General features: G+C 41.0%; 1 protein-coding gene across 4 annotated transcripts in view; it reads left to right on the top strand.

Annotated features, from left to right (window-relative positions):
• Positions 1-22414, top strand: part of LOC139746254 (uncharacterized) — a 140458-nt gene that overhangs the window by 57049 nt on the left and 60995 nt on the right. For all 4 annotated transcript variants that reach the window (XM_071657275.1, XM_071657273.1, XM_071657276.1 and 1 more), the window contains 2 exons: positions 10425-10562; positions 16368-16449. In XM_071657275.1, coding sequence (XP_071513376.1) covers positions 10425-10562; positions 16368-16449 — 220 coding nt within the window. The remainder of the gene's footprint in view (positions 1-10424; positions 10563-16367; positions 16450-22414) is intronic.

The raw sequence follows: 22414 nt of genomic DNA, 5'->3' as shown, positions 1-22414 counted from the left end.
CCTCAACCCTACTGTACCTAGTAACCTTGCTCTTATTCACATTCACTGTCAACTTTCTTCTTTCACATACTTTACCAAACTCAGTCACCAGCTTCTGCAGTTTCTCACCTGAATCAGCTACCAGCTCTGTATCATCAGCAAACAACAACTGACTCACTTCCCAAGCTCTCTCATCCATAACAGACTGCATACTTGCCTCTCTTTCCAAAACTCTTGCATTCACCTCCCTAACAACCCCATCCATAAACAAATTAAACAACCATGGAGACATCACACACCCCTGCCGCAAACCTACATTCACTGAGAACCAGTCACTTTCCTCTCTTCCTACATGTACACATGCATACATCCTTGATAAAAACTTTTCACTGCTTCTAACAACTTGCCTCCCACACCATATATTCTTAATACCTTCCACAGAGCATCTCTATCAACTCTATCATATGCCTTCTCCAGATCCATAATTGCTACATACAAATCCATTTACTTTTCTAAGTATTTCTCTCATACATTCTTCAAAGCAAACACCTGATCCACACATCCTCTACCACTTCTGAAACCACACTGCTCTTCCCCAATCTGATGCTCTGTACATGCCTTCTCCCTCTAAATCAGTACCCTCCCATATAATTTACCAGGAATACTCAACAAACTTATACCTCTGTAATTTGAGCACTCACTCTTATCCCCTTTGCCTTTGTACTATGGCACTATGCAAGCATTCCGCCAATCCTCAGGCACCTCACCATGAATCATACATACATTAAATAACCTTACCAACCAGTCAACAATACAGTCACCCCCCTTTTTTAATAAATTCCACTGCAATACCATCCAAACCTGCTGCCTTGCCGGCTTTCATCTTCCGCAAAGCTTTTACTACCTCTTCTCTGTTTACCAAATCATTTTCCCTAACCCTCTCACTTTGCATACCACCCCGACCAAAACACCCTATATCTGCCTCTCTATCATCAAACACATTCAGCAAACCTTCAAAATACTCACCCCATCTCCTTCTCACATCACCACTACTTGCTATCCCCTCCCCATTAGCCCCCTTCACTGAAGTTCCCATTTGCTCCCCAGTTTTATGCACTTTATTTACCTCCTTCCAAAACATCTTTTTATTCTCCTTAAAATTTAATGATACTCTCTCACCCCAACTCTCATTTGCCCTCTTTTTTGCCTCTTGCACCTTTCTCTTGACCTCTTGCTTCTTTCTTTTATACATCTCCCACTCATTTGCATTTTTTCCCTGCAGAAATTGTCCAAATGCCTCTCTCTTCTCTTTCACTAATAATCTTACCTCTTCATCCCACCACTCACTACCCTTTCTAATCTGCCCACCTCCCATGCTTCTCATGCCGCAAGCATCTTTTGCGCAAGCCATCACTGCTTTCCTAAATACATCCCGTTCCTCCCCCACTCCCCTTATAATATATATATTATTTATATATATATATATATATATATATATATATATATATATATATATATATATATATATGCATATACATACGTCCACACACGCAAATATACATACCTACACAGCTTTCCATGGTTTACCCCAGACGCTTCACATGCCCTGATTCAATCCACTGACAGCACGTCAACCCTGGTATAGCACATCGATCCAATTCACTCTATTCCTTGCCCTCCTTTCACCCTCCTGCATGTTCAGGCCCCGATCACACAAAATCTTTTTCACTCCATCTTTCCACCTCCAATTTGGTCTCCAACTTCTCCTCGTTCCCTCCACCTCCGACACATATATCCTCTTGGTCAATCTTTCCTCACTCATTCTCTCCATGTGCCCAAACCATTTCAAAACACCCTCTTCTTCTCTCTCAACCACGCTCTTTCTATTTCCACACATCTCTCTTACCCTTACGTTACTTACTCGATCAAACCACCTCGCACCACACATTGTCCTCAAACATCTCATTTCCAGCACATCCATCCTCCTGCGCACAACTCTATCCATAGCCCACGCCTCGCAACCATACAACATTGTTGGAACCACTATTCCTTCAAACATACCCATTTTGCTTTCCGAGATAATGTTCTCGACTTCCACACATTCTTCAAGGGTCCCAGGATTTTCACCCCCTCCCCCACCCTATGATCCACTTCCACTTCCATGGTTCCATCCGCTGCCAGATCCACTCCCAGATATCTAAAACACTTTACTTCCTCCAGTTTTTCTCCATTCAAACTTACTCCAATTGACTTGACCTTCAACCCTACTGTACCTAATTACCTTGCTCTTATTCACATTTGTTTATGGATGAGGTTGTTAGGGAGGTGAATGCAAGAGTTTTGGAAACAGGGGCAAGTATGAAGTCTGTTGTGGATGAGAGAGCTTGGGAAGTGAGTCAGTTGTTGTTCGCTGATGATACAGCGCTGGTGGCTTATTCATGTGAGAAACTGCAGAAGCTGGTGACTGAGTTTGGTAAAGTGTGTGAAAGAAGAAAGTTAAGAGTAAATGTGAATAAGAGCAAGGTTATTAGGTACAGTAGGGTTGAGGGTCAAGTCAATTGGGAGGTAAGTTTGAATGGAGAAAAACTGGAGGAAGTAATGTGTTTTAGATATCTGGGAGTGGATCTGGCAGCGGATGGAACCATGGAAGTGGAAGTGGATCATAGGGTGGGGGAGGGGGCGAAAATCCTGGGAGCCTTGAAGAATGTGTGGAAGTCGAGAACATTATCTCGAAAGCAAAAATGGGTATGTTTGAAGGAATAGTAGTTCCAACAATGTTGTATGGTTGCGAGGCATGAGCTCTGGATAGAGTTGTGCGCAGGAGGATGGATGTGCTGGAAATGAGATGTTTGAGGACAATGTGTGGTGTGATGTGGTTTGATCGAGTAAGTAACATAAGGGTAAGAGAGATGTGTGGAAATAAAAAGAGCATGGTTGAGAGAGCAGAAGAGGGTGTTTTGAAATGGTTTGGGCACATGGAGAGAATGAGTGAGGAAAGATTGACCAAGAGGATATATGTGTCGGAGGTGGAGGGAACGAGAAGTGGGAGACCAAATTGGAGGTGGAAAGATGGAGTGAAAAGATTTTGTGTGATCGGGGCCTGAACATGCATGAGGGTGAAAGGAGGGCAAGGAATAGAGTGAATTGGATCGATGTGGTATACTGGGATGGACATGCTCTCAGTGGATTGAATCAGGGCATGTGAAGCGTCTGGGGTAAGCCATGGAAAGCTCTGTAGGTATGTATGTTTGTGTGTATGGACGTGTGTATATACATGTGTATGGGGGTGGGTTGGGCCATTTCTTTCGTCTGTTTCCTTGCACTACCTCGCAAACGCAGGAGACAGCGACAAAGCAAAAAAAAAAAAAAGTATATATATATATATATATTTTTTTTTTTTTTATACTTTGTCGCTGTCTCCCGCGTTTGCGAGGTAGCGCAAGGAGACAGACGAAAGAAATGGCCCAACCCCCCCCCCCCCATACACATGTACATACACACGTCCACACACGCAAATATACATACCTACACAGCTTTCCATGGTTTACCCCAGACGCTTCACATGCCTTGATTCAATCCACTGACAGCACGTCAACCCCTGTATACCACATCGCTCCAATTCACTCTATTCCTTGCCCTCCTTTCACCCTCCTGCATGTTCAGGCCCCGATTACACAAAATCTTTTTCACTCCATCTTTCCACCTCCAATTTGGTCTCCCTCTTCTCCTCGTTCCCTCCACCTCCGACACATATATCCTCTTGGTCAATCTTTCCTCACTCATTCTCTCCATGTGCCCAAACCATTTCAAAACACCCTCTTCTGCTCTCTCAACCACGCTCTTTTTATTTCCACACATCTCTCTTACCCTTACGTTACTTACTCGATCAAACCACCTCACACCACACATTTTCCTCAAACATCTCATTTCCAGCACGTCCATCCTCCTGCGCACAACTCTATCCATAGCCCACGCCTCGCAACCATACAACATTGTTGGAACCACTATTCCTTCAAACATACCCATTTTTGCTTTCCGAGATAATGTTCTCGACTTCCACACATTTTTCAAGGCTCCCAAAATTTTCGCCCCCTCCCCCACCCTATGATCCACTTCCGCTTCCATGGTTCCATCCGCTGACAGATCCACTCCCAGATATCTAAAACACTTCACTTCCTCCAGTTTTTCTCCATTCAAACTCACCTCCCAATTGACTTGACCCTCAACCCTACTGTACCTAATAACCTTGCTCTTATTCACATTTACTCTTAACTTCCTTCTTCCACACACTTTACCAAACTCAGTCACCAGCTTCTGCAGTTTCTCACATGAATCAGCCACCAGCGCTGTATCATCAGCGAACAACAACTGACTCACTTCCCAAGCTCTCTCATCCCCAACAGACTTCATACTTGCCCCTCTTTCCAGGACTCTTGCATTTACCTCCCTAACAACCCCATCCATAAACAAATTAAACAACCATGGAGACATCACACACCCCTGCCGCAAACCTACATTCACTGAGAACCAATCACTTTCCTCTCTTCCTACACGTACACATGCCTTACATCCTCGATAAAAACTTTTCACTGCTTCTAACAACTTGCCTCCCACACCATATATTCTTAATACCTTCCACAGAGCATCTCTATCAACTCTATCATATGCCTTCTCCAGATCCATAAATGCTACATACAAATCCATTTGCTTTTCTAAGTATTTCTCACATACATTCTTCAAAGCAAACACCTGATCCACACATCCTCTACCACTTCTGAAACCGCACTTCTCTTCCCCAATCTGATGCTCTGTACATGCCTTCACCCTCTCAATCAATACCCTCCCATATAATTTACCAGGAATACTCAACAAACTTATACCTCTGTAATTTGAGCACTCACTCTTATCCCCTTTGCCTTTGTACAATGGCACTATGCACGCATTCCGCCAATCCTCAGGCACCTCACCATGAGTCATACATACATTAAATAACCTTACCAACCAGTCAACAATACAGTCACCCCCTTTTTTAATAAATTCCACTGCAATACCATCCAAACCTGCTGCCTTGCCGGCTTTCATCTTCCGCAAAGCTTTTACTACCTCTTCTCTGTTTACCAAATCATTTTCCCTAACCCTCTCACTTTGCACACCACCTATGGATAGAGTTGTGCGCAGGAGGATGGATGTGCTGGAAATGAGATGTTTGAGGACAATGTGTGGTGTGAGGTTGTTTGATCGAGTAAGTAACTTAAGGGTAAGAGAGATGTGTGGAAATAAAAAGAGCGTGGTTGAGAGAGCAGAAGAGGGTGTTTTGAAATGGTTTGGGCACATGGAGAGAATGAGTGAGGAAAGATTGACCAAGAGGATATATGTGTTGGAGGTGGAGGGAACGAGGAGAAGTGGGAGACCAAATTGGAGGTGGAAAGATGGAGTGAAAAATATTTTGTGTGATCGGGGCCTGAAGATGCAGGAGGGTGAAAGGAGGGCAAGGAATAGAGTGAATTGGATCGATGTGGTATACCGGGGTTGACGTGCTGTCAGTGGATTGAATCAGGGCATGTGAAGCGTCTTAGGTAAACCATGGAAAGCTGTGTAGGTATGTATATTTGCGTGTGTGGACGTATGTATATACATGTGTAAGGGGGTGGGTTGGGCCATTTCTTTCGTCTGTTTCCTTGCGCTACCTCGCAAACACGGGAGATAGCGACAAAGAAAAAAAAAATAAATAAATGCCCATACACACATATACATACATACATACATACATATACATATCAACATATACGCATATACATATATACACATGTACATATTCATACTTGCTTGCCTTCATCCATTCCTGGTGCTACCCTCTCCCACAGGAAACAGCATCGCTACCCTCTGCTGTAGTGAGGTAGCACCAGGAAAACAGACAAAAAAGGCCACATTCGTTCATACTCATTCTCTTGCTGTCATGTGTAATGCACTGAAACTGCAGCTCCCTAACCACATCCGGGCCCCACAGACCTTTCCATGGCATGTCAACCAGTATACCACATATTCCAAACACCCTATTCCTTGCATGCCTCTTACCCTCCTGCATGTAGGTAGGAACATTAGGCAGGAGCATTAGGTAGAAGTAGTCAGTACGAACTTTAGGTAGGTGTCTCTTCAATCACTGCACTAGACTTGCCCTTGGCCAGTTGCCTGTTAAGGGTGAGGCACTAAAGGCAAAGAAGCAGCACTGGAGTTCACTGGTTATGGATACTGTTACCCAGGCCACCCTCTTGTGGGAGTTCCAGAAGGGAGTAGGCATCAGAGATATAGATAGATAGATAGATTATTATTATTATATTTTTTTTATACACATTTGCCATTTTCTGCATCAGTGAGGTAGTGTCAAGAACAGATGACTGAGCCTAAGAGGGAAAAATCCTCTTTTAAGCCCTTTCTCTGTTCTTTCTTTTAGAAAAGTAAAAGTGAAGGGAAGGATTTTCAGCTTCTAGCTCCCACCCCTTTTAGTTGCCTTTTACAACATGTAGGAAATGCGTGGAAAGTATTCTTTCTCCCCCATTCTCAGGGATTATTATTATTGTTATGGAAGCGGAAGTGAATCATAGGGTGGGGGAGGGGACGAAAATTCTGGGAGCCTTGAAGAATATATGGAAGTCGAGAACATTATCTCGGAAAGCAAAAATGGGTATGTTTGAAGGAATAGTGGTTCCAGCAATGTTGTATGGTTGCGAGGCGTGGGCTATGGATAGAGTTATGCGCTGGAGGGTGGATGTGCTGGAAATGAGATGTTTGAGGACAATATGTGGTGTGAGGTGGTTTGATCGAGTAAGTAATGTAAGGGTAAGAGAGATGTGTGGTAATAAAAAGAGTGTGGTTGAGAGAGCAGAAGAGGGTGTTTTGAAATGGTTTGGTCACATGGAGAGAGTGAGTGAGGAAAGATTGACCAAGAGGATATATGTGTCGGAGGTGGAGGGAACTAGGAGAAGTGGGAGACCAAATTGGAGGTGGAAAGATGGAGTGAAAAAGATTTTGAGTGATTGGGGCCTGAACATGCAGGAGGGTGAAAGGAGTGCAAGGAAAAGAGTGAATTGGAACGATGTGGTATACCGGGGTTGACGTGCTGTCAGTGGATTGAACCAGGGCATGTGAAGCGTCTGGGGTAAACCATGGAAAGTTCTGTGGGGCTTGGATGTGGAAAGGGAGCTGTGGTTTCGGTGCATTATTACATGACAGCTAGAGACTGAGTGTGAACGAATGGGGCCTTTGTTGTATTTTCCTAGTGCTGCCTCTCACACATGAGGGGGGAGGGGTTTGTTATTTCATGTGTGGCGAGGTGGCGATGGGAATGAATAAAGGCAGACAGTATGAATTATGTACATGTGTATATATGTATATGTCTGTGCGTGTATATATATGTATATGTTGAGATGTATAGGTATGTATATTTGCGTGTGTGGACATGTATGTATATACATGTGTATGTGGGTGGGTTGGGCCATTCTTTTGTCTGCTTCCTTGCGCTACCTTGCTAACGCGGGAGACAGCGACAAAGTATAATAAAATATATAGAATATAATTTTTTTTTTTTTTCTTTGTCGCTGTCTCCCGCGTTTGCGAGGTAGCGCAAGGAAACAGACGAAAGAAATGGCCCAACCCACCCCCATACACATGCCTTGATTCAATCCACTAATTATTATTATTATTATTATTATTATTGTTATTTGTTTTATTATTGTTATTGTTTGCGCTACCTCGCAAACGCGGGAGACAGCGACAAAGTATTAAAAAAAAAAAAAAAAAATTATTTAATTTTTATTTTTTTTATTATTATTATTATTATCATTATTAATATTATTATCAGTAGTAGTAGTAGTAGTAGTAATAGCAGCAGCAGTAGTAGCAGTAGTAATGTTGTCATATATTCTGTAACATTACACATAGAGATTAGGCTCTAAGGTTTATCTTGATAATTTGGTGTCTACATTGTGACAGAAGTCTTTGTTCAGACAAGCCTTTGAAGTGTTGAGCTTACTGAATATAAAGCAACTAAGCAGTTGAAACCATAGGGTAGTCAGTTGTAGTTTCCAACTCAGTGATTGTAACTGCCTCATTACTTGCACACATTAAAGTACACCACATTTAGGTCTTTGCAGATCAGTATTATAATACATCCAGCATTAGTTATATTACATATGCAGATTAGTATTATGACACAATAGGGCTCCTTTTATGGGGCTTCTGCAGCTTCAAAGCTGCACATCACACAGTAGCAGGGAAGTGATGGACTCATTTAGAGTAAGAGTTCCTTGACAAAACTGTACTCATCATTCATTGACAATGATAGCCTCATGTAATGTGACTTCTTTCTGACAGTAGGTGGTCTGATAGCATCAGCTGGTTTATAACATGTACTTGATATTGTAAATGAAATACTACAAGTATGCAATATTTGAAAAAAGAGTAATTGAAAAGTTAGTTGTATACCATTTAATGAGGTACTTAGATTCCAGGAAATGCTTGGAAGGCATTGGAAGAAATGTTATGTTATTTGCAGTGTAGAATTTTAGGTATGTTCTCAGTAACTGTGTGGGTATGGTTCAACAGACAACAGTCTTTGATCATGAGGGATAGTACAGTACAATATAAACGAAATGCGCTGGTATTTGACATGCATTGGTGACAGGCAATTCCAGGGATTGTGCTGTGTTGTGAGTATACTGCCCAACTAGAGTGCAGCTTCTGGCTGTTGCTCATAGTTTCAGAATGATGAGCCAAAAATATTTATTCTTTGGCTTGAAGTATTTATTGATTATATTAGACTTTCAAAATTTTATATTGCTGTTCTCAGTTATTGGTAGAGTTGTTTTATAACCAAATTTTTTGACAGCTTGTCTCTGCTTTTCGGTCAATACAGTTATTGTGAAAGGCATTCATATGCTGAATTTGACACACATCAGCAGCTAAAGCATTACCATATCACATCATGATATTAGATTATACTGGTTTTGATATTCTTCCTAGCATATTTTCACAAATCATGTAAAAATTAGAACCATTAATGCATGAATTTTATTAAATAATCAAACTTTTTTTCCATCACTGTGTTCCCATAAGGATGTGATGTGTTGTCATGTGATGTATTAAATATATGAAACATATATACAGTATATATATATATATATATTTACAAAGTGTTTTATCTGCAACTGGTGAATACTAAGTACACACTAATGATGTGATATCTTCTTATTTTTTCCTTGCCAAGTCTTTCCTTTACCAGGGTAATAAGCAAGGTAAAACACATGGCTCACCATCAATGTTTGCCAATATTTCCAAGTGACTAAGCATTCAATTACCGTCAGAATTTTAGTACCGACAAAGACAGACAGTTTGGTCCACCAGTGTTGTGCTCAGGTTATTGTGGAGGCATATTATCATTATTTAGAACTGTCAAGCTTTGGTTTTGATTTTTAGTGAGAAGATTATTTTCAGAGTTAGATTTTACCTGTTGTACCAGTGCTTGAAATGTACTGAGTGGAATTAGTCATGATGTTGTCAAATCCTCTTAAATTTTTTAGTCTGTTTTTATGATGGTATTTCCTAATATGTAATCATATATTCGTCATGTAAATTGTTTAAAGGCGTTCACAATAACCAAGCAGTGTCAGTCATTGAATGCAGTTACATAAGCAAGGTAATTGCACAGTGTTTAAGTCCCGTATGGTGATGGTAAGTTCAGTGGCTTGACCTCCTCTGCATGACTTGGCAGATGGACAGAGTGGTACTATGTTGCTTGTGTTGTACTATAGTGAGTTTTTGTTTTCTTTCATTTCCTTTACGTAAACATTAACCAATTCAGTCCTAACTCATCCTTGACATACACTACCTCTCTGTCCATAAGTTGTTTTTAGTTATGTCTTATGTTTTAGAGACATCTCTTTTAATCTTCTTAAGTATGACATGATTCTATGAAGAAACCTTGCATCTTTATACTCTTGACTTTTGATTTTTTTTTTTAGAACTTTCATAAAAGTAATGTGAAATAGTAATTTTTATGCATTATTGAATAAAATTTTCATCACTAGTATAGAAGCAAAATTACATATTTTGTCAAAGTTTTTTTTATAGAATCATGTTTCCTTTTTTTTAAGATAGATCTAGGATCATTATTAGATCAAGATATAACCTGAGAGTCCTGTACTGTTGATCTTTTTCTTTCACAGTGGCATTCCATGAGCTTCACATCAGCCCAGTAACAAAAGTAACATTGTGTAGGGTCACTCATTGTTGTCCATGTGCGAGCGTGTCTGCAGAGTGCACATGCGTATATTTGAGTATGCATGTTTGCTTGTTCTTGAGTGTTTGGATATTTTTCACCAAAGGTGAGTATGAAAGATAGAGATGATACTGTATTTTCTTTTAATAATATATACCATATCACATTACAGGAGCGCGTCACCAAAACGTAAGAAGCGGGACAAGAAGAAGAAGAAAGAAAAATCTAAGAGGCGACATCGCTCCTCCTCCACCTCTTCGTCATCTTCCTCTTCATCATCTGCATCGTCCACCAGCTCAGATTCTGACAGGCAAGTTTTTTACCCACGTAAATGAATTGGGCTGGGTCACCCATGGACACAGTATTAGGAGAAATATAGGGTTATTGTTTATGTCAGAAGAAAGATGTGTGGTAGAGTCCTCTTTCTTCCATAGAAGGTTTGTACCTTTGCATTATCCTGTATGTCTGTGAACCTGTCTGTTACTGTTAGCTCAATTCCCATTTACATAGGAAGGATCACATCCTTCCTTTCTTAGTTTACTGACACTCACATTCTCAGTTTAGGTCCACAGTATTAAACTGAACATTGGCTTCTACACTCATATAAATGCCTCTCACTCCTTCACTTTGCACAGTGAATTATGATAAGAGTGATGTCTTGATTCAGGTTTCCATCTGCACACAAAATGATTCCATTGCACATGATCAGAAAGCATGCTTCTGATGTCTTGGTATGGAATACCTTCTACCTTTGATAGTTTATCTAATATACCCATCCACCTCCTTTGTAGTCTACCTCCTTCACTGGTATATTCAGATATACTACTATTTATCATCATCCTCCTGTCATCTGTCATGCATCCTACATTGCCATATTTCATCCATAAATCTTTTTAACAGTTTCTTCAACTGACAAATCTGTCACATATCATTCTTTACTTAATTCTCATAATTTATGTTATACCACATGTCAAACTCTGTAGCACTTATCTGTACCTGTCTTCATCAAGGAGTATGAATATTTCACATTTGTACATTAAATGTACAAGCATTGCATTATGCAGCCTTATAGTGTACACTACATGTAAACATGTTTCCATTCGCCAGAGCTCTCCATGCACCTTCAGTTCTTGAACCAATGATGAAATAACTCAATTGTAGCTTTCCCTCACACATACCTTTTAATCGTCACTCTTCATCACCAAAAGTCTCTTGCAGTATTTCATTATTTTGCCTTTCACAGCTTCACCACAAATGTGAATGCTGTGCAATTTTTTCGATGTTTGAACTTATCAAAGCAACCTCTTCTGGTTGAGAATGTTTCCAAACTATCTCCTTTTTCTTTCTGCAGGTGCATGATGTTCCATGCTTTTTACCATAATGGCATGGGGTGTTCAGTATTATGAATGGAAATTGTAAACAGTTTTTGGAGTTATGGGCTAAGAAAGGACTGGTGATTGGAAATACTTGGTTGGTAAAGAGACGCTCGAGTATATGTAAGTGAATAGGAAAGATGATCTGTGGGCTTTTTTGGATTACATATTAATTGATTGGCTTGCGAAAGAGAGATTTTTGGATGTAAATGTGCTGAGAGGTGCAGCTCGTGGGATGTATGATCACTGTCTTGTGGAGACAAGGGTGAATATTTGTATAGGTTTTAGGAAAATGAGGAAACAATATCAGTGAGAAATGAGTGGGCTTGGAAAAGTGACTTGTGTTAAGAAATATCTTGAGAGATTTAGTTCAGAATGGCAAAAGGTGAGAGGTGAGAGTAAATGAAGCAAGGGGAGTGAGTGAGGAATGGGAGGTATTCAGAAAAGCAGTGGCGGCATGTCGAAAGATACACATGGCATGTGAAAGGTGGGAGATGGCAGATTAGAAAGGGTAGTGCATGGTGGACGAAGAAGTAAAGTTACTGCTGAAAGAGAGAAGGAGGCATTTGGGCAGTACGTACAGGGAAGGAGTGCAAATACTTGGGAATGTATGAGAGAAAGTGGCAGGAGGTCAGGAGGAAGGTGCAGGGGATGAAAAAGAGGGTTAGTGAGAGTTGGGTGAGCAAGTATCACTAAACTTTAGGGAGAATAAGGTGTTTTGGAAGGAGTTTAAAAATGTTTAGCAAAGAACAAATGGGAAATTGGTGAGGAGGAGCAAAAGGGGAAGTAATAACAGGTAGTGAGGAGGAGATGGAGTATTTTGAAGGACTGTTGAATGTGTTTGAGGATAGGGTGGCAGATGTAGGGTGTTTGGGTAGGGTTGGATTGGGTTGGTATGTGAAGTGAGGGGAGTAAGGAGAGTGGTTTGGTGAAGAGAGAAGAGGTGATAAAATCCTTACAAAGGATCCTATAATTGATGCAATGTGACAAGGCAGTTGGAATGGATGGTATTTTTGTTGAATGTATTAAGAAAGGAGGTGACTGTGTTGTCAATTGGCTAGTTAGAACTTTCAGTGTATGTATGGATCATGATGAGGTGCCGGAGGATTGGTGGAATGCATGTATAGTGACATTGTACAAAGGCAAGGTGGATTAAGTTGAGTGTTCAAACTACAGAAGTATAAGTTTGTTGAGTGTACCTGGTAGGTTGTATGGGAGGGTAGTAATTGAGAGAGTGAAGGCATGTATGGAGCATCAGACTGGGGAGGAACAGTGTTGTTTCAGAAGTGTTAGAGGATGTGGGGATCAGATGTTTGAATTGGAGAATGTCTATGAGAAATCCTTAGAGAAATAGATGGATTTGTGTGTGGCATGTATGGATCTAGAGAAAGCATATGATAGGGTTGATTGATATTCCTCGTGGAAGGTCTTAAGAATATATGGTGTGGTAGGAGGCAGTGACAATTTTTTATCAAGAGTGTAAGGCATGTGTATAAGTAGGAAGAGAGGGAGAGTGAATGGTTCCAAGTGAAGGTTGGTCAGTGACAGGGATGAGTAACGTTACCATGGTTGTTTAATTTTTTATGGATGGGGTGGAGAGGGAGGTAAATGCAAGAGTCTTGGAAAGAGGGATGAGTCTGCAGTCTGTAGGGAATGAGAGGGCCTGGAAATTGAGTCATTGTTGTTTGCTGATGATACAGCACTGGTGGCAGATTTGATTGTGAAACTGCAGAAGTTAATAAATGAGTTTGAAAGGGTGTTTAAAAGGCGAAAGTTAAGAGTAAATGTGGGTAAAAGCAAGGTTATTAGGTTTAGTACAGTTGATGGACAGGTTAGTTAGGGTGTGAGTTTGAATGGAGGTAACCTGAAGGAAGTGAAGTGTTTGAGAGACCTGGGAATGGACATGGCATTGAACGGAACGATGGAAGTGGAATTTAGTCGTAGGGTGGATGAGGGCTTGAAGGTTGTGGGAATACTGAAGAAATGTCTGGGGTAAACCATGGAAAGGTGTTTGGGGCCTGGTTCTGGATAGGGAGCTGTGGTTTTGGTGCAGTACATATGACAGCTAGAGACTTAAGTGTGAACGAATGTGGCCTTTTTTGTCTGTTTTCCTGGCACCACCTTGCTGAAGCAGGGGATAGTGATGCTGTTTCCTGTGGGGCACGGTAGCACCAGGAATTTATTGAATATTAGTGAAGGGTAATTTGAATGCAAGAGTGGGTGATGTGGTAGTTAAGGGTATAACTGGGGCACATGGGTACCAAGAGTGAATGAAAATGGTGAACAGCTTGTAGCATTATGTGTTGAAAAAGGACTGGGGATTGGGAATATCTAGTTTGAAATTAAGGGAAAACTTAAGTATACATGGATGAGTGAGTTAGATGGTAAGAGCATTATTGGATTATGTAGTAATTTATATCTGGGCAAAAGAGACACTCTTGGATGTATGTGTTTTGAGAGAGGTTTTTAGATGTGCATGTTCTGAGAGAGATAACTAATGGGATGTCTGATCATTGCTTGGTGGAAGCGAGGATAAAATATTGTAGAGGCTTAAGGAAAAGAGGAAATGATATGTTTGTGAGGAGGAAGGTGAAAAAGAGTCAGCTTGGAAAAATGGCTTGCGTGAGGAGATACCAGGGAAGATTAAATGAGGAATGGGAGGTATTTGGGGAAGTAGTGCTTAATGTGCAAGAGAAGTGCAAGTTATGTGGAAAGTGTGAGGTGTAGATGAGAGAAATGATAGTGAATGGTGTTACAAGGAAATTAAGTTGCTAGTGAAAGAGAAATGAGAGGTGTATGGAAGTTATGGGTGTTACCTGCAGGGAAGAAGTGTGAGGAAATGGGAGACATTCAAGAAAAAAGCAACGAGGTCAGGATTTATGGGCTAAAAGAGAGGGCAGTTGAGAGTTGGGATGAGCAAGATCCAGTTAAGCTAAGAAAATGTTTTCGAAGGAGTTTGATGATGTGAAGAGAACAAATGTGAGAATTAGTGAAATGGGGCAAATGTGGAAGGGGTAACAGGATTAGATGAGGTGAAGGGTAGATGTGAAACCACAGAAAGATATGTTGGGCTTGGTTGTGGATAGGGGGTTCTGGTTTTGATGCATGATACATGACAGCTAGAGAGTAGATATAGAGAAATAAGGCCATTCTCCAAATGTTCCTCACACTGCCTCATAACATAGGAAATATAGGAAATATCCCCCACCCCCAACAGACTGTAAACCCATCCCTCTTTCCAAAGCCATTACAGTTGCCTCCCTCAACATGCCATCCATAAACAGATTAATCAGTATGGTGATGTCACCAGGAACCACTCACCTCCTCTCTTTTTTCATGTACAGAAGCATTGCTTTGTTGATAGAAACTCTTCAGTGCTTCTAGTAGCATTCCTCCTACACCACATATTTGTAACACCTCCCATAAAGCCCCCTGTCAGCCCTGTCAAAAGCTTACTCCTGGTACTTATATACCACATGCAATTCCTTCTCATTCCTGTAACTTTCTCACACAGATTCTTCAAAACAAACACCTGATCCACACGTCCTCTTCTGATACTGACACCACATTGTTCCTCCCCAGTATGATACTCTTTGTATACCAATGCCCTCTCAGTCACCTTTCTACTATACGAATTATCAGGTATACTCAGCAAACATATACCTCTGTAGTTATGACATTTACTGTGGTCCCCCTTGCCCTCATACAGTGACACTTTACAGGCATTCTGCCAATCCTCAGTCACCTTACCGTAAGTCATACATGCAAGAAAATCCTAACTAATCAACAATAGTGTCCCCCTCTTTCCTTGCCATGACTCTCTTGCATTTCATACTTCCATGTCCCAGACATGGAGGTATTTACCACTCTATCATCTGACACATTCAACAATCCTTTATATGCATTCCATCTTCTCTTTACTTTTTCTTTACTAATTACCACATCCTCATCTGCTCCCTTCATAGATGCTTCCATTTGTTTTCTTGCTGTCATCACACTGTTCACCATACTTAGAAACATTTTCTTATTCTCATTTAAGTTTGCTGATACTGTCTCACCCAATCTCTCATTTGACCTCTGTGTCAACCCCTGCTCCTTCTTGAATCCTGTCTCCCGCACTTTTACATCTCCCTATCACTCTCTTCTTCCATGCAGGTAATGTTCATACACCTTTGTTCTCTTTCTGCCTTGCTCCCCCCCCCCTCTCTTTTTCCTTGCCCATAAGACCTTTTTGTGTACCAACTGTGACTGCCTTTGGGTAGATGCCTGTGATCTGTAAGTTCTGAACTGTTTGATCCTGGAACTGAGTAGATTGTTGATGTCATCTCTATGGCAGCCTCTGATGGCTAAAGGTTGACCTAAAACTTGCAAACTACCACTGTGATGTTGATTGATTACTGAAGGGTAAAGAAGGGCATTGCTTCCTTTCTAGAAATTTAAGGGTATGAAGGTCCCAATCCTGATTTTCGTACAGAATCTCTCATGCTTTTGGGAGACCACAAATGTTTTTTCAGTTTTTAAAACATATTTCAGATGTATAGTATGTGTACAGTATATGTGATTTGTTTGATTTTGTAATGAGAAAAGTTTCAGCTTTACCTAGCAGAGTGCTAAGCATATATCCTTAGTTTACTTCTATTTAGGCTTAGAAAAGATTTTCTGAATCAAAATGCTATAATTTTCAAAAGTTTGATAAGTCTTCATTTCAGAAGAAAATAATTCTCACATTGTTGCTTAAACAGTGTTGTGAGGAGCAAGTCTAGCAAGCGTCGACGTTCTCGCAGCCCACCCACTCAACGGGATACCACAGAGTCTCGCCGTAAGGTATGTTACCTAGCAGTTATTTATTAATTCTATTTGACTCCTGGATTGTTAATAGATAGTGCCAGGTGAACAACCAGGAATATTGGATGGATAGGAGAGGCAGCATAAACTTTGATAAATTGGCTCGGCTTACAATGTTCTGAGTTGGTCTTTATAAACACAATAGCATGAAAAATGTTTTGATAGAGCCAGGATAACAGACTGTTCCTGTCACCAGGCTGCAGGCCCTTCTGGCTTCTTTTTCTTTACATAACTTTCAGCTGGTGTGAAAGAATCTAGCAATATGAATATTTTTAATAGACAATCCACGAAGAAAGGGGCTTTTTTTTAGGAATTTTTGAGTTTCAAAATAAGCTGCACAGCTTAAACTTAAACAGAGCATTTCCTTTTTGAATTATTGTTCAGTCAGGTCATAGCTCTGCTTTTACCAATGGCTTTTGTGCTTAGATTCATGTACCTGCTGTATCTCTATCTGACAAGCAGTAATGCATATACAATGAAAGATTTGAAATATGAAGGATCCTTGTTATATCATACGGTATTATATTGTGGCATATACATCATCATAGCCTTTCTCTTAAAAACAAACCTTGTTTACTTACAAGTATTCAGAGTACTATATTAAGAAATAGAAGCAGTTCATGTTTTTAATGGTGACTTGATTATGCCTGCATAGGTTAAAATCCTGTCCATGACAGTTGTCCTACAGCTAATCCAGCTGTTCATTTTCCCCTAGAAGCTGGTTGATTAGATTGGGTGCTTGCATTAGGGAAGACATGTTGTCACTGGGCAGAATCAGTATAAAGTGGCTGTGGTAAACCATGGAAAGGTCTGTGGGGCCTGGTTGTGGATAGGGAGCTGTACAGGTTTTAGTGCATAACACATGACACTTAGAGAATGGGTATGAACAAAAGCAGCCTTTCTTTGTCTTTTTCTTGCCGTACCTTGCTGATGTGAGAAATGGTGATCAAGTATAGAAAAGTGTGTGAAAGGAGAAAGTTGAGAGTAAATATGAATAAGAGCAAGGTTTTTAGGTTCATCAGGGTTAAGGGACAAATTAATTGGGATGTAAGTTTGAATGGAGAAAAATTGGAGGAAGTGAAGTGTTTTGGATATCTGGGAGTGGACTTATCAGTCATTGGAACTATGGAAATGGAAGTGAGTCACAGGGTGGTAGAGGGGGTGAAGGTTCTGGGAGCGATGAAGAATGTGTGGAAGGAGGGAACGTTATCTTGGAGAGCAAAAATGGGCATGTTTGAAGGAATAGTAACTCCAACAATACTATATGGTTGCGAGGCATGGGTAGATAGGTTTGTCTGGAGGAGGGTGGATGTGTTTGAAATGAAATGTTTGACAACAGTATGTGGTGTGAGTTGGTTTGATTGAATAAGTAATGAAAGGGTGTGAGAGATGTGTGAAAATAAAAAGAGTATGGTTGAGAGAGCAGAAGAGGGTGTGTTGAAATGGTTTGGACATATGGAGAGAATGAGTGAGGAAAGATTGACAAACAGGATGTATGTGTCAGTGGTGGAGGGAAGAAGAAGCAGGAGACCAATTGGAGGTGGAAGGATGGAGCGAAAGAGATTTTGAGCGATCTGGGCTTGAACATACAGGAGGGTGAAAGGCATGCAAGAAATAGAGTGAATTGGAACAGTGTGGCATACCAGCGTCGACATGCTGTCAAATGGAGTGAACCAAGACATGTGAAGCATCAGGGGTAAACTGTGGAAAAGTCTGTAGGGCCTGGATGTGGATAGGAAGCTGTGGTTTCGATGCATTACACATGACATCTAAAGACTGAGTGTGAACGAATGTGACCTTTTTTGTTTGTATTTCTAGCGCTACCTCGTTGAAGCACGGGGTAGCAATGCTGTTTCCTGTGGGGCAGGGTAGCACCAGGAATGGATGAAGGCAAGCAAGCATGAATATGTACATGCGTATATATGTATACGTGTATGTATATGTGTATTTGGGGAGGGGGCTGGAAATCCTCCCCTTCAGAAAAATCTAGATTTATGAAGACTGAGTTGTATGAGTTTTGTTAAGTATTATGTGTGACAAGGAGAAATTGTATGCTCACCATTTCATGCATTAGCAAGGTAGTGACAGGAGCAGACAAATAAATGGCCTCATTCAGTCTCATCCATTCTCTAGTTGTCATGTATAATGCTACGAAACTATTGGCCCCTTTGGGATCTCCCTTATGGGGTGTGTGTGTGTGGCTAAAGAGTTTCCATAAGTGGTGAACTCCAGTACTACATCCTAGCCTTTATTGCTTTACTCTTAATAGGCCACTGTCATAGGGCAACTCTGGTGCAGTCTCTTCAGAGGCTCTTTCCTAAATTTCCTACCGAATGCTTCTCCCTAATGTGTCTGCCTAATGTTACTGCATTTACTTGATGAAAATTACTGTATGATATCTTTCATACCTAATTACTGTATGGTTCATAGTTGAAAATAATGTACAGTAATGCCATACAGTATGGTAATTTTGTTGTACCTAATTGCACCTCCTACCTAATCAAGCTAATCAAGAAGATACAGACTTTGGCTTCATTTGCATATATCCACTCTGTTTTTTGTGTATAATGTACATAAACCAGTGCTCACCATCCACAGCCAGGCTCAATAGATTATTCCATGGTTTACCTTGACTGCTTTGAATGCCCCTGGTTCAGCCAATGGACAGTTCATAATCCCCCTATATCCCACATGGATCCACTTCATTTATCCCATTCCTGCTTCTCATTCTTCTGAGTATCAGGCCCCATATCATAATGCCTCCATCTCTCCTTTCATTTATCTTCATGGTCTCCTCCTCCCCTATGCTCCTTCTTCTGACACATAGACCCTCTTGTTCTGTCTTTCCTCCTCAATCTTGGATGTGGATAGGGAGATGTGGTTTCAGTGAATTGCACATGACAGCTAGAGACTGAGTTTGAACGAATGTGGCCTTTTTTGTCTGTTTTCCTGGCACTACCTTGCTGAAGCGGAGGGCAGTGATGCTGTGCAGTTTCCTGTGGGGCAGGGTGGTGCTGGGAATGGATTGAAGGCATGCAAGTATGAATATGTACATACATATACATACATGTGTATGTATATGTATATGTATGTATTATGGAAATGTATTATGGAAATGAGATGTTTGAGGACAATGTGTGGTGTGAGGTGGTTTGATCGAGTAAGTAACGTAAGGGTAAGAGAGATGTGTGGAAATAAAAAGAGCGTGGTTGAGAGAGCAGAAGAGGGTGTTTTGAAATGGTTTGGGCACATGGAGAGAATGAGTGAGGAAAGATTGACCAAGAGGATATATGTGTCGGAGGTGGAGGGAACGAGGAGAAGAGGGAGACCAAATTGGAGGTGGAAAGATGGAGTGAAAAAGATTTTGTGTGATCAGGGCCTGAACATGCAGGAGGGTGAAAGGAGGGCAAGGAATAGAGTGAATTGGAGCGATGTGGTATACCGGGGTTGACGTGCTGTCAGTGGATTGAATCGGGGCATGTGAAGCGTCTGGGGTAAACCATGGAAAGCTGTGTAGGTATGTATATTTTGTGTGTGTGGACGTGTGTATATACATGTGTATGGGGGTGGGTTGGGCCATTTCTTTCGTCTGTTTCCTTGCGCTACCTTGCAAACGCGGGAGACAGCGACAAAGCAAAAAAAAAAAAAAAAAAAATGTATTATGTGTATATGTTGAATCTAGATTGATGAAGAATTAGTTGTATGAGTTTCGTTAAGTGTTCTGTGTGACAAGGAAAAATTGTATGTTCACCATTTCATGCATTAGTGAGGTAGCGCCAGGAAACAGATGAAGAATGGCCCATCCCCTCATGTACATGTGGAATGCACTGAAACCACAGCTCTCTATTCATGTATATATATATATATATATATATATATATATATATATATATATATATATATATATATATATATATTTTTTTTTTTTTTCTTTGTCGCTGTCTCCCGCGTTTGCGAGGTGGCGCAAGGAAACAGACGAAAGAAATGGCCCAAACCACCCCCATACACATGTATATACATATGTCATCACACGCAAATATACATACCTACACAGCTTTCCATGGTTTACCCCAGACGCTTCACATGCCCTGATTCAATCCACTGACAGCACGTCAACCCCGGTATACCACATCGATCCAATTCACTCTATTCCTTGCCCTCCTTTCACCCTCCTGCATGTTCAGGCCCCGATCCCATGTATTCCCTGCGTGTCGTAGAAGGCGACTAAAAGGGGAGGGAGCGGGGGGCTGGAAATCCTCCCCTCTCATTATCTTTTTTTTTAATTTTCCAAAAGAAGGAACAGAGAAGGGGGCCAGGTGAGGATATTCCCTCAAAGGCCCAGATCTCTGTTCTTAACGCTACCTCGCTAACGCGGGAAATGGCGAATAGTTTGAAAGAAGAAAGATATATATATATATATATATATATATATATATATATATATATATATATATATATTTTTTTTTTTTTTTTTTTTTTTTTTTGCTTTGTCGCTGTCTCCCGCGTTTGCGAGGTAGCGCAAGGAAGCAGACGAAAGAAATGGCCCAACCCACCCCCATACACATGTATATACATACGTCCACACACGCAAATATACATACCTACACAGCTTTCCATGGTTTACCCCAGACGCTTCACATGCCCCGATTCAATCCACTGAGAGCACGTCAACCCCGGTATACCACATCACTCCAATTCACTCTATTCCTTGCCCTCCTTTCACCCTCCTGCATGTTCAGACCCCGATCACACAAAATCTTTTTCACTCCATCTTTCCACCTCCAATTTGGTCTCCCTCTTCTCCTCGTTCCCTCCACCTCCGACACATATATCCTCTTGGTCAATCTTTCCTCACTCATTCTCTCCATGTGCCCAAACCATTTCAAAACACCCTCTTCTGCTCTCTCAACCACGCTTTTTTTATTTCCACACATCTCTCTTACCCTTACGTTACTTACTCGATCAAACCACCTCACACCACACATTGTCCTCAAACATCTCATTTCCAGCACATCCATCCTCCTGCGCACAACTCTATCCATAGCCCACGCCTCGCAACCATACAACATTGTTGGAACCACTATTCCTTCAAACATACCCATTTTTGCTTTCTGAGATAATGTTCTCGACTTCCACACATTCTTCAAGGCTCCCAGAATTTTCGCCCCCTCCCCCACCCTATGATCCACTTCCGCTTCCATGGTTCCATCCGCTGCCAAATCCACTCCCAGATATCTAAAACACTTCACTTCCTCCAGTTTTTCTCCATTCCAACTCATCTCCCAATTGACTTGACCCTCAACCCTACTGTAACTAATAACCTTGCTCTTATTCACATTTACTCTTAACTTTCTTCTTTCACACACTTTACCAAACTCAGTCACCAGCTTCTGCAGTTTCTCACATGAATCAGCCATATATATATATATATATATATATATATATATATATATATATATATATATATATATATCCCTGGGGATAGGGGAGAAAGAATACTTCCCACGTATTCCCTGCGTGTCGTACAAGGTGACTAAAAGGGGAGGGAGCGGGGGGCTGGAAATCCTCCCCTCTCAATTTTTTTTTAATTTTCCAAAAGAAGGAACAGAGAAGGGGGCCAGGTGAGGATATTCCCTCAGTGGCCCAGTTCTCTGTTCTTAACGCTACCTCGCTAACGCGGGAAATGGCGAATAGTTTGAAAAAAAAAAAAAATATATATATATATATATATATGTATCCCTGGGGATAGGGGAGAAAGAATACTTCCCACGTATTCCCTGCGTGTCGTAGAAGGCGACTAAAAGGGGAGGGAGCGGGGGGCTGGAAATCCTCCCCTCTCAATTTTTTTTTTTTTAATTTTCCAAAAGAAGGAACAGAGAAGGGGGCCAGGTGAGGATATTCCCTCAGTGGCCCAGTTCTCTGTTCTTAACGCTACCTCGCTAAT

This window comes from Panulirus ornatus, chromosome 64, assembly GCF_036320965.1.
Source record: "Panulirus ornatus isolate Po-2019 chromosome 64, ASM3632096v1, whole genome shotgun sequence".
In the NCBI taxonomy this organism is placed as follows: domain Eukaryota; kingdom Metazoa; phylum Arthropoda; class Malacostraca; order Decapoda; family Palinuridae; genus Panulirus; species Panulirus ornatus.
This window is presented reverse-complemented; position numbering and strand designations above follow the sequence as displayed.